This window comes from Paramormyrops kingsleyae, chromosome 11 (assembly GCF_048594095.1).
Source record: "Paramormyrops kingsleyae isolate MSU_618 chromosome 11, PKINGS_0.4, whole genome shotgun sequence".
Lineage (NCBI taxonomy): Eukaryota > Metazoa > Chordata > Actinopteri > Osteoglossiformes > Mormyridae > Paramormyrops > Paramormyrops kingsleyae.
Genome location: NC_132807.1, coordinates 9,415,483 through 9,428,041, shown reverse-complemented (window position 1 = coordinate 9,428,041; position 12,559 = coordinate 9,415,483). Strand labels below are relative to the sequence as shown.

The following is a 12,559-nucleotide window of genomic DNA, read 5'->3' as shown; positions in this document are numbered from 1 at the left end:
GAGGGTATAGCAGGGATTCAAAAGCTGACAGTACGAGCGGTCAGACGATCTGCAACAATGTCATAGCGCCATATTCTCAATATACAACATTTGACATATATGGCATCAAAGTGCAGTATTAAAGGCATATACAATATCTGCAACTCTGGACCCTTCTACTAGGCAGCTCCCACATGCAACACACAAAATCCCAGTCACTTGGATTACAGCAGCATGCTGACATTGCATTATTAATCATGATTACCCACAATCCCACGCACACGGCGAGAGAGATGTACCCATCAATTAAGGGAGAAAACCCAAAATGCTGGTCATCAGATTTTATATTTGTACAGATACCAAGGCTGGCACACAGTGGGTTAACATGTTTAAAGGACTGTAAAACCAACAAATGGGTAGCGGCTGCCCGGCTGGAAGTAATCTGCACACACAAAGGGGGGGGGGTGGGGGTGGGGGTGGGCGGAGCGACTCAGGATCTCCTCTGCTCCTCGGAGAAAAGGGAACAGCAGGGCCTGCCAGACCACAGCTACACCCACTGCAGCATCTCCCGCTATGACCTCGCAGCCTGGACCCCCTTTTCACATGACCATACATGTGACATACAATCGGCAAAAATACCGCTGCATATGCCAGCGGCTGCAGACCACCCAGCCATCTCTGAACAATTCAATTTCCAGCACCAGGGCTACCTCTTCCACCCGAGCATAGAAGTGCAACAACGCAACAATCCTGCAAAAGTATGCAGCCGGCCTGGAGAGCAGGAGCGCCCGCTAGGGTGGGTCCTTAAAGACCAACATTTGGAAATGCTACTTCTCACCTACACATTTCAGGAATTCTTCGATTTTTCAAGCATGTTTAAAGGTTGCTTAAGCAGCTTGAGCAGCCTAGTTTAGTCATCCACTCTCCGCAATACTCATTAATCTCTCGGGTCATTGATTTATTTTTCTGTAGTCATTTTATTTACCTCGACTGCTATGACTGTATTTCTTAACGTTTGGTTCATTCATCCATCCATCCATTTTCTGTAACCACTTATCCTATTCAGGGTGGCAGGGGGTCTGGCAAGGCATGGAACAAGCTAGGATGGGGCACCAACCCATCGCAGGGCACACTCACACAAGTACACCTATGGGCAATTTGGCAACTCCAATTAACCTCAGCATGTTTCTGGACTGGGGGGCAGTACCTGGAGCAAACCTCACGACGACACAGGGAGAACATGCAAACTCCACAAAAGCCTTGCAGAGACTTGAATCCAGGTCCCAGTGGTGTGAGACAGAAGTGTTAACCACTGCACTGGGCTCCACATAGCGATTAAAATGGTTCCCAATGCAACTAGATTTTTTATTTTTCAACTAGCTTTTTCATTCCAGTCGCCAATGGCAACTGCCTCTCACAATCCAAGAAAAAAATAAAATAAAAACTAAAAAGGCAAGCAAAGTGGCAGCTTTTAGTCACGTGCACTCTAATAACCCGTGTCCGTCTTTCCGAATCACGTGATTAAAGCGTGAATCGATCCAGAGCAGCGTTGACAGATCTGGCGGCTTTTGTCAAATTGTTGCATTGGAAACCCTTCTCGCTATCTGGCAGCCTGGCAGAAGGTATGGAGCATGCCCGGATGGGGCATGGAAGGGGGGAAAAAAAAAAAAAACAATCAATGGACTCTTTCGAGGTCCCGCAATACTCTTCCGTTACCATTAATAACTGCACTGTGTCCATTTCAAGTACAAAAGATAGATTTTATTTATGGACTGATATGTATTAAAGCATTAAACTATGGGGGACATTGTACACCATGTAACTTACATATTGAATGTTTTTATACGTATTTATTAATAATTCCACTGTGTCCATTCACTGCTAGTGACTTTTAGCAAGTCAGCTGGACTACTGAACGTGAAGCGTGCACACAAACATATTACAGCTGGAAAACTGCGTATAACGCTAACTACCGCAGTTAAGGGTTAAACTCGAACCTGCTTTCTGGAATATTTCAGTATAGATCAGGGAGGTATCCCTGAAAGCAGGTTTGGGTTTAAACCCTAACTATGACACTCCAGTAGTTAGCTTCATATTCAGATTTCAGGTCGTAATATCGTTCAACAAAAGCAAGCAAAACCCCTTGGTTTTCCAGAATTGTTTATGGCCAATTTTTTATTAATATTTCAATCTGGGTTGCCAGCTTTGGTCAGCTGGCTGGTGTGGGATTTTCAATTCGACACAAGGCCGCACACGCATATACATGTATGTAACATTTTCATTACCTTGTAAATAATCTGTAGGGTTTGCAAACTACCCCAACACTTTTGATGAAGCTTGTTTTAGGTTTATAATGGAATAATATAAATTTGCCATAAGATTTCTTGTGTGAGCGTAGGTCTGAAAGCATGAGTGTCACGCCAGATGCGTGAGAGCTGGCAACCCTTTTCAATGCTTGCGAACTTCACGTTCGATAGCCCAGCTGTCTGGCTTACATATTACGTTGTCATTTATTCTAGGGATGCACAGATTCTACTTTTTGTGTCCCGATTCCGATACCTGGGCTTTGGGTAGTACCAATCCAATATCAGTGTTTAATTAATAAGCTGTAGGCTTTTGCCTAACTGTGATCATTCTTTTATGTGTAAGGCAATATCAGGCTCAACTTAAACCTTAAACAAAGCTTTCCTAACTTTGCGAAACTAAATGCAACACATGCGCGCATATTTTATATTTGTGTTTATATATGCGCGTGCACGTGTTACACTTCTCATTATATGTATAATATATATTATGTGACATGTATAATGGGTTATCATATCATATATTACATACAATGACAATTCAGTAAAAAAAAGCCTAAGTTTTAAACTCATTTACATCAGGATTTTCAATTCTCAGAAGGAAAGGTCTTTACAGAGAAACAAAACCTTAACTATAAAGGCTGGTTCATACTTCTGAATCGACGCCGTAAGTATGATGTAGCTGTAGACCCTACACCATAGCCTGATGTGCACCTCCCCAGAAATGTAACTACACGTTACGGTGACGCAGACCGCAAGGACTGTGACTGGCCGCTTGGTAGCATTTGTGTTTTTTATAGGAGCGAAGAAAGCGTACACCCTGGTATACTGGTGATGGAACCTGCAACGTTAATTATATCTGACATTAAATAACTTATTCAATGTTGGATATAAATAACGCTTCAGTTTTGTTTTCTCTCACGTCTCCAGAATTTGTGCTAAAGTTCGTTGTTGCGGTCTTTCTCTGCTAGCATTAGCAAGCTCCATGCACTCTGCACTATGGTGCGTCTTTAGATGTTTAATCAAATTGCTTGTGTTAAATGACGTGCTGTTCCTTCCTCCTCTTGACACTTCAGCAGAACAGAGCTTAGTCTGCTTTACTTCTGTCGTCGCCCCTTATCTTAAAATATGTGCAAACTACTGACATCCTCCGTATATACACGCCAATTTGTTCTCTGCATTTTTTCCTTCTCAAATGTTTCTCTCGCTAGATGCCAAAATCTGATTGGGGGGGCACAAAAAAAAAAATCCAGCGGCTTTGAGTTTTAACGTAATGCTGCAATTAAATGGTATCGGTTCTTGGTATCGGACAACTTTTACGAGTACGAGTATGAGCATATGAGTAGTATTGGCCCGATACCCGATGCCGCTATCGGTGCATCCCTAATTTATTCTTCTGTTATTATGTATGATGCAGAAGGCAACAGTCGGCACTGAGATAGCTCAGATAGGGCAAAGGAAAGGCAGAGGGAGGTAGACCGGAGACAAAATGTGGCATGGAAGTATTTTAAAATTTATTTCACATTTGGCCTGTGATGGAGATTATTTGGCTCCTAAATATTTTGGGTTTACGAGCCAATGGCTCCTACAGTTTTTTTTCGTCTGGAGCCCAGTGGCACCATCACGCCACCCATGTTTGGTTCATTTAAATTCACAGTACGCCATGAAAAATACCATTATTAAAAAGCACTGCAAGCTCAGAGTTCAGGTGAAAATGAAAGTCAAAGAAGAATCAAAAGTCACTGGGACACATGCTGAGTCCCATGCGTCAAATTCTACAGCTGAAGATGTGAAACATGAAGAAGCACTTGCAAGGAAACCCACAAAGTGAGCCTTAATAGCAAGAAGAAAAAGAACTCAAACCTCTCAAGCGCAGGTCATTGACAGTATGTTTAATTAGTCACACAGGTGCTGAACAGGGACATGAGGGTCATCGCTATGGTGATGATGTTCCAGAAAGGCTGCCAGTAAAATACCAAGGCTCCGACTATACCTTCCTACAGCAGACGACAACAAGGGCACAGGCGATATGTGGCACAGATATCATGTGCTTCACTGCTCAGTAATCCTGCCTGCTTGTAAGCACCCTGTGGAATGTTAATGCGTGTACTGCGCTCCAAGGAGTGGCGGCCCGTCTCCGGCCTCGCGGCCTCACAGCCTGAGCACCACAGATAATGTTCTCTGTGCCGTTGCAGCGCTGTTATCGGGGAGTGGGGAGGCTGGCTGGTAGAGTTAACTGCCCACAGTGGCCAAACCTTTCTGTAAATCTACAATGTATGAAGTGTCCATGTGCCGGCAGAAAATAGCTTTGCTAAGTAATTGCCACAACAGACCAAAATATTTACTTGGAGGCTGGAGAAGATCATCCTTATGGCTAAAACCTACCTGAGTGTCAACTTTCAGAGGGAGGGTGAGCCTTTTATTTATTTTTCCAAATGTTTTCTTCCAGGTCACATCTTGGTGTACGGACTATGACACGTCTGTTAATACTACTATCAGTAAGAACAACATCACCATAAGTAGATGTTTACTCTGCAAAAACAACATGAACACTGCTTGGTCTTCACCTTGTCAAGGCCGCTAAAAGACAGAATCAACTGACTGCATAATACCAAGAAACACGAACCTCCCAATCACCTGTCTCATCTTATCTTAAATGCACATCGCACTTGTGTAGTCTAACACAAAAGGGAAAAGCAGGCCCAACCCAACCCTACTGTAATGACAGCATGGAGCTGAGACATCTCGCCAGTCCTTCACCTCTCCTATCACTTCCTGAAGAGAAATTCCCATCATGCCACAAGTCATTCACCAAGCAGGTTTCTGCAAAAGGCTTAGCTGATTAATGCCCAAAACTCCCTCAGTCCTGCCCCTAAAAAAAACTGACCAAGTTACTTGCCATTGATTTTCTAAATATGACCAGGACTGTATAATTTCCCATTTCAAACCTTACTTGCTTGGGGGGGGGAGGGTTGCTTCCATGCTGGCCTCCAAGCTGCAAACACCATAATTATGCTCCAGAAACATAGAAGCAAGCAGTTTTTCAGATGATAGGGGAGTTACAGTGATAAGGTTTCTCTGGCCTGCATGCAGTCAACAAATGCTTTTACCTGCCTAAGCAGCTGTATCAAGGACACTTAGACACATATTACTGCCCACTGTTTTTTAGGAATTTGGGACAGCAGCCAAGGTGACTGAAGTTCACAACTAGTTTTTAAGGACGGCCCAGGCACTTCTTCACATGCAGTTAAAAAATGTTTTCCAAACCTGTATTAAATGTAAAACATGTTCTGTACTCCATTTGCTGGTCATTTCCACTAAGCAAAACCTGCCGTTTCTGTCACTTAAGGTAAGAGCTTCTGGCCTCGTGGGGGCATGGGGTCGCCATTTTTCACTTAGTTCTAGTTGACATCTTCACTTCAATTTTTGGGCATTTCTCACCTTGTTGCTCTCAAAATTCTTCAAGAAGGGAAATTCAGATGAAAGAATGTTTATAAAAAGTAGTGAAGAAAAACAGATAAGAGAATGCACTAATATTTATTGGCACTAATCATTTGTTTGTTTAACCAATGTTTTTCCTCCAAACGTAATATCAATTCTATCGCATCACGCTAAGGAACATCTCACATGTAAAGATTAAGATTAGATTAAATTGTCCCAAAGGGATCAACAGAATGGACTCTCCTGGGAACCTTCAAGCAAGTGCTTGTCCTTAGCCACTATGCTAACTGCAGCTCATCAGGCAAATAATTGAGAAGAAAACTCAGCAGCTTCATGGACCCTGAACTGTACCATACAAAGACACTTTGTGCATCCTAAGAGTTAAATATTAAAAAAGACAAATTAGATAATTAAAACTTCCTGTCAATGCAAACCCTCTTCCCTCCACGCATTTCTTACTTGAATGCCTTTAAGTACAACGTAAATAAGAACCTCAATGGTACAAGGTAACCCTTCTGCTCTGGAGATCAGACTCCAGTCGAAACAAAGGATGACGACCATGACGAAACCAGGCTTTGACGTTATACCTTGATTCTGCAAATCAAAGGGGACATTACTGTACACTGAGGGTCTCGAACATTACTGCAGTGGGACTGAATTCTGTGCTAAGTAAAAGTCTGCAGAAGAAAGCATTACTGTCATGTATAAAACACACCTCTGATTTCTCAGGAACCAGCGGTAAAAGCTAGATCTCTTAACATCAGAATGGAACCATCTTTGAAACAGATTTGCCTGTATTACAACAACTTATTTTAAGTTAAGAACAGAAGCTGGGGGGGGCTATGTTCTGACACACTTCATCACCAAAAGTAGCATCTGGTGACTGTTACACACAAAAGCATGCATCAAACTAAAAAGCACTCCACAAGTTAAAACAATGTCATGTCACTTTCATTAGAAGTCTTGTAAATTTTGCTGTTACTTTTGAGTCTTTGAAAACATTGATTCAACTTTCTGAAAATTGTGATTATTAAGTAGATATTACAATGTGCCGAGAGGCAGCCTGATCAACGTTAAAAGGCTGATTATCCTTATGATCCGTCTTGAAAAAGCATTAACTGATTATGACTGCAATGGCAGCATGTTAATAAGGCCCACATGACGACTGAGTGAAGCCTTGTCATTTGGAAACAGTTTGAGGGTTATTATTCTTATTAAATATCAGACTTATTTAGAGCTTCTTACACTTTACAGGCAGTCTCTGGGCTAAGAACAACCCCTACTTACGAACGGACTGCCATAAAGCCTATTACATTAAAAATTTGACTTAAATACTATGGTTCGTAATAACGAATACGCACACTACTTTGAGACACTTGTGAAAACACTGCGTGGCTTTAGCGGTTTGTCTGTCCGAGGTACAGTACAGTACTGCATGGAGTCATATCACTGTATTATCATTACTACTATTGCGTTTTGTATTCTTATTGTTCCAACTTACCTACAAATTCGGCTTTATAGACAGACTTAGGGAATGGATCTCCTTTGTAACCTAGGCTATGCCTGTGTTTTAGTAAATGCTTTAGAAAATCCTACGTCTACATGCTGTATGAGAATTTAAAGTGCAAAATTTTTTTTTTCAAAGTTACTTTAAAATTCGTATAAACAATGGCAACTTACCTTTGGCCCAAAAAGAAGCATTATCAGTAGACTATGGGAAGTAGAATACGGACTCTTTGTAAATCCTCAGAATTTGTCTAGTGGGCATTGTAACTACAGGTTTCTATTATTAAATGATGTTCTGTCTGTCAGCATACTCAACAACAACGATGTATATGTTCTATACAGACAAAAAGAAAAACCTCTGAAGGTTTCAGGTTCCTAATGCTCCATTCCTCAGGATTCTCAGTGCTACTGGAAGGTTGGTCAACATCATAGCAAATATGGAAACATTGCCAACTACCAGCCATGTACACAGACCAGGTAACAAGCCCTGAAAAGGCTCGTTTTATTACTTAGGTTAAATAAACAAGCAATATTTGGAATAAGATTCATACCACATTAAACATAAAAGAAGAGAGTTTCAGTGGATTTTTCCATTAAAACTACCGTGCTTATGGTTACATCAGGTTATCTCCCAGGGCCCAGAACAGCAACCTTTCAATTCCTAGTTCACTTCCCGAAACACCATGCTACCTAGAGTTCTACCCGAAGAGCAAAATATGTCAAGAAATACTGCATACAAGAGGGGAACTGATCCACTGCAGGTCATTGGATAAACAAACTTGACATGACGCAGATGACATCCACAAGACATGACCCCAGAACAGACAGACTGGGGTGTGGATGCCCGGGGCTGGGCGACAGGTCACTGCAAGCTGCCTGTGCCCTGGTCCACCACAGCAGATGCAGTTCAGTGTTACCTGGCACTAGCCGGCTCCTCTCTTCACACATATATGCGCACTCCATCTCTCTCTCTCTCTCTCTCGCTCCCTCTCTCTCTCCACCCACACATGGACACTTCTAGACTCTGCTCTACAGACTGTGAAACAGAGAAACAACTCTGCATTCCAGACAAGGCTACAGGAGCTGTAACTGCCGAGCCTTGCGTAGATGAGTGCGGTCCTGCAATTACACTCAGCAATTCAGATGTCACTCTGCTGAATTGGACTGTTTGGTGCCACAGACCACTAGTGAAAATATGAAAGTTCCAATGAGGTTAGAGCACAAACGGCAGTGATATGCATGAGTCTGATAGAATCTTTCATGACTAACTTCCATCCACTGCTTGGGTATCATGTCAAACCTAAATATGAAGGTGCAACCCAAAAATACAAAACATCCCTGACATTTATAAATACCGCTGCACTTCCTCTTCACATTTTGGATCATCCACCCATGGTTACTATTACTTGTGTTTTAGCAAGTGATCTATGATTGGTATATGTGCCCTTTTGCAAGTACGCAAGAGGTCAGGACGTAAAAATAATAATAGTAATAAAAAAAACTCTACATTCCATAGCGACGCAAAGAGTACGGTCATTGTCACGGCCAAAGACTCCATCTTAGTAAATACATGAGCCTAAATTTGGTTTCAGTTTTTTTTTTTTTTTTTTTTTTTTTAATCTGTACATTTCATTCCCAGGCAACATATCCTGCTTTCTAACAAGCAATAATAAGAGTGTTGTTATATATTCATAAATGTGTAAATAATGAATAGGCACAATGTATCCACCGCTGCCTATTAGCCATATCGACAAATCTCAAAGCAACAGGTCAATTAGGAGGTCTATTCAAACATCCACTGAAGACAACAGGAGCAATGACGGCTCGATCAGATCAGACCGTCCGCCTTCCTCGCAGCTGCAGAGGGGAAGTTGGACAAAAAGATACACATCGACCACTCTAATCTACTTCCACCATTCCGGAATGACTTCCAGTCAGACTGGGCTTTGTTACTTACAGGTCTGACGAATTACTCATAAGTGCTCAAATTTATATAGGATGAACATGCAGTGGAACTGCAAACCAACAGGCAACTTGCAAAATTAAGTTAAACCACAAAACATCTGACGTACATATCTGCATCAATGAGGTAAACCAATGCAGATTCGATTAAACATCCGGCACAAACTCACGGTATATTAAATACACGCTATAGTGTTTTATAGTTAAAAAAAAAAAATGACCAGCATCATACTTACCCAGTACTCAATACCTGGAACTTCAAGTTAACACACACGGCGATGAGCAGATCCAGGATATAACCGTACACCACGCTAAGAAACGTGCATCTCGGCCGCCGTTTAAGCAGCAGCAAGCGCCCGAACGACAGCGGTCTCCCCGTACATCCGTATGTGAGCCGATTTACACCTCACTCCGTACATCAGTCAACTCAAACACGACACACGGGCGCCGTGTCCATCCTACCGCTTAAGCTCACTTCGTGGGAAAACGAATGAAGAGAAACGATGCGATATACAGGCAGCAGAAAGAAGGACGGGTCGGCGGGGGAGACTGAGCGGACTGGCGGCTCCGTCACGCAGCAGCACGGCGCTCCTGCCGTTACCACCGCTTGACAGCACGTCAACACAGCCAGGCGCCGGGGCGCTAGCCGCCACCGACTCGCCGGCGCACGGCGACGGTACCGTCGCTCACCGACACGCTCCCTTCACGCTCCCCTCCCTTCGGCACAGCGACGTGCCCAGAAAAGAGGCGTCGAGCCCGCGGCGAGCTAGCCAGCTAGCCGACTGAGCGGAGGGCTCGCAACATCAACAATAACATGTCCACACTGCACGGCAATCGCACCCAAGTGGGGACGGTCGAAGCCTCGACTTTTCCCCGTTACATGCGGACAGATAAGCGAGTAATAAAGTTCGCTTGCGTTTAAAAAATTGCCGCGCGAACGCGACTGGGTGCAATAGCGATTATTAACCTATTAAATAAATACAGGTTTGGAGCTGCGCTTTACCTTCAGTTCCGCACTCTCCGCCATCTTGTTACTCTTGGCGCAGGCGTGATCAACCCCCGGCACGTGGGACGGACGTGTGACACGCTGACGTACACGCGCACACTTTCAAATATACTGCGCATTAAGCGGGGTTTGTTTCGTGTTGGTCGCCTTGTAATGAAGTTATGCATGTTTGTGGTCTTAAAGCTATCCTGTGGTGAGTTCTCATAGGACGGGATACCATGGCATGAACCGTCAATATAAATGACATCATCCCAGGCAGTAAAATTACGTGTTTGACCCCCCCGGTCGACAAAATCTACCGAGGTGGACCTATGCCAGACACCCCATGAAATATATTTCTCGCTACAGTAGGGTGACCAGATAATCCATGTCAGGGAGGACACTCTGAGCTAGTACAGGTATTGTAAATTACCATTTCAATTAAACGGACCTGGATTTCACTTGAGCACTGAGTTCTTGCTGTGTGCTGATTGGTCAGTCTCCTGTAATCATGCATGTTTCACTAATGCTAATGTGAAACAGCTGGATGAGTCTTTCAGTCAAGGAAATAAACCAGTCAAAGCACAAGAAGAGCTGAGCTATTTAGCCGAGCACAGGAGCCTTTCAATTTGAAAGTAGTTTGTAAAACCCGAAGTAGCTCAAAGTGTCCTCCCTGACATGGATTATCTGGTCACCCTACGCTACAGGGTTGCATCATCCTGAAGTCCTAAAGATGTATTGATGTATTACATACACACAACGGTTTTATGACTATTAGCATTCGTTTTTTGTCTGCGTAAAGCACTTTTAAGTAATTTAACATAGGCCTACGCTTCAATTTGTCATAAAATGAGTTAAGTGTGGATTAAAACATGGTCACAGTATTAACCGTAACTGCTCCCTATAATAGAAAAAAACTTAACTGAAGTCAATATCAAAAGTTAAAATCAAAGCAATTCAGCTTGCAATAATGGGCAAAAAATGTAAGAAAATGTGCTTTTGAAATCTCGGTTTCAGAAGCTATTAAAATAATTTATTTACAGGCCCAGTCTGGCTAAATGGTATATGAAGCAATTTCCCAGTATTGGGCAACCCCCCCCCCCAGCGCAACTAAATTCATCACAGGAGCCCCCAAAGTCCAGGCCCGATTTTTATTCCCAGCCCAGTCCTGTTTCTTCAAAATCAGAAGACTTTATTGATCCCGGAGGAAATTTCTCACATTGCGACTGCACAACCACACATAGACACCAAGACAAGAATGATACAGTATAAATATAAAAATAGGAATGAAGTGTAAAGCAAATTGGAGCACTGTTAAACATTATAATAAAATAAAAATAAACTAGACAATCTCCCTACAGGAGTCTAAAATACCTTTGTCCAAAAGTTACAGGAAAAGTAAAAATGTATAGGAGTAAATTGCACAGTAAGTAAAAGTATATTGCACCAATATTATAAGTGGCTATATTGCAGTAGTTGGTAAAGCCACTTAGACTTCAAACTGTGGGGAAAAGTTGAGGTATATTGCACCGAATCATGGATAATAATAATATTGCACTTTTTAATTATATTGCCCAGGTATCACAGAGTCACAGATTGTAAAAATAAAGATATTGCACATAGGTAATCATAGGTAAATGTATTTCAAATGTTAGAAACCAAGTAGGGGTAGCATCAGTTATTGCACAAGTATTGTGGTAGCAGTAAGTTACTGTGCACCTTATTGTGAAGATGAGTGATGGATGGAGGAGTCATAGAGTCTGATTGCAGTGGGGAGGAAGGATTTTCTTCATCAGGTATTCTAAGCTTGTGTTCCCTGATCCCAATGAAAAGTCACTGTCACCTGTATATTAAAATGCTTCATAAATGTTAATTAGTGCCATGGTCACCGACAAACTACATTTACACACTGAGTTTATATCCAACTTAATGGCTCTCGTCAGGGTGCTGATGGAGCTGCTCTGGGGGGAGGCTTTAGCTAGTTGAAATGCTGTGTTCTCGTTCATTTTTATTAAAATCAGACAGCCCAGTATAGGCTTACCCCGCACCCCTTGCATAAACCTCTAGTGACGCTCCTGGCATCCACATAATACCAGAAATTAAGTTTCGGGTATAAATATCAAAGATTGCATTTTGCCATCCTTTTATTAACTGCTATTATGTGTTTTAACCAAAAGATGTCGCTGTTGTATTTTATTTGAAGATTTATTTGGCACTCTGATAACATACCAGTTGAACGGAAACACCTGTACCTTGAAAAGCGGTTTGTCAAATGCAACATTTGAGTGCTACCAACAAGAAAATATACCTGAAAGTCTTATACAAGAAGAGAACATCGGATAATGTAAACGACAACGGGAAATAACGTTGACCTCTGCGTAAT

The 12,559-nt window shown here is 42.3% G+C and overlaps 1 protein-coding gene across 3 annotated transcripts in view; it reads right to left on the bottom strand.

Annotated features, from left to right (window-relative positions):
- The window catches only part of pias1b (protein inhibitor of activated STAT, 1b), a 40,520-nt gene extending 30,218 nt beyond the window's left edge, over window positions 1-10,302 (bottom strand). For 2 of the 3 annotated variants that reach the window (XR_002838677.2, XM_023815173.2), the window contains exon 1: window positions 10,195-10,302. Coding sequence is in view for 1 of the 3 variants with exons in the window: in XM_023815173.2 (XP_023670941.1) it covers window positions 10,195-10,218 (24 nt within the window). In the remaining 2 variants the exon portion in view is untranslated. Of the gene's footprint in view, window positions 1-9,427; window positions 9,834-10,194 lie in introns of those variants that run through there. The other variant, XM_023815175.2, reaches the window with a different exon arrangement.
- Window positions 10,303-12,559: the final 2,257 nt, after the last annotated feature.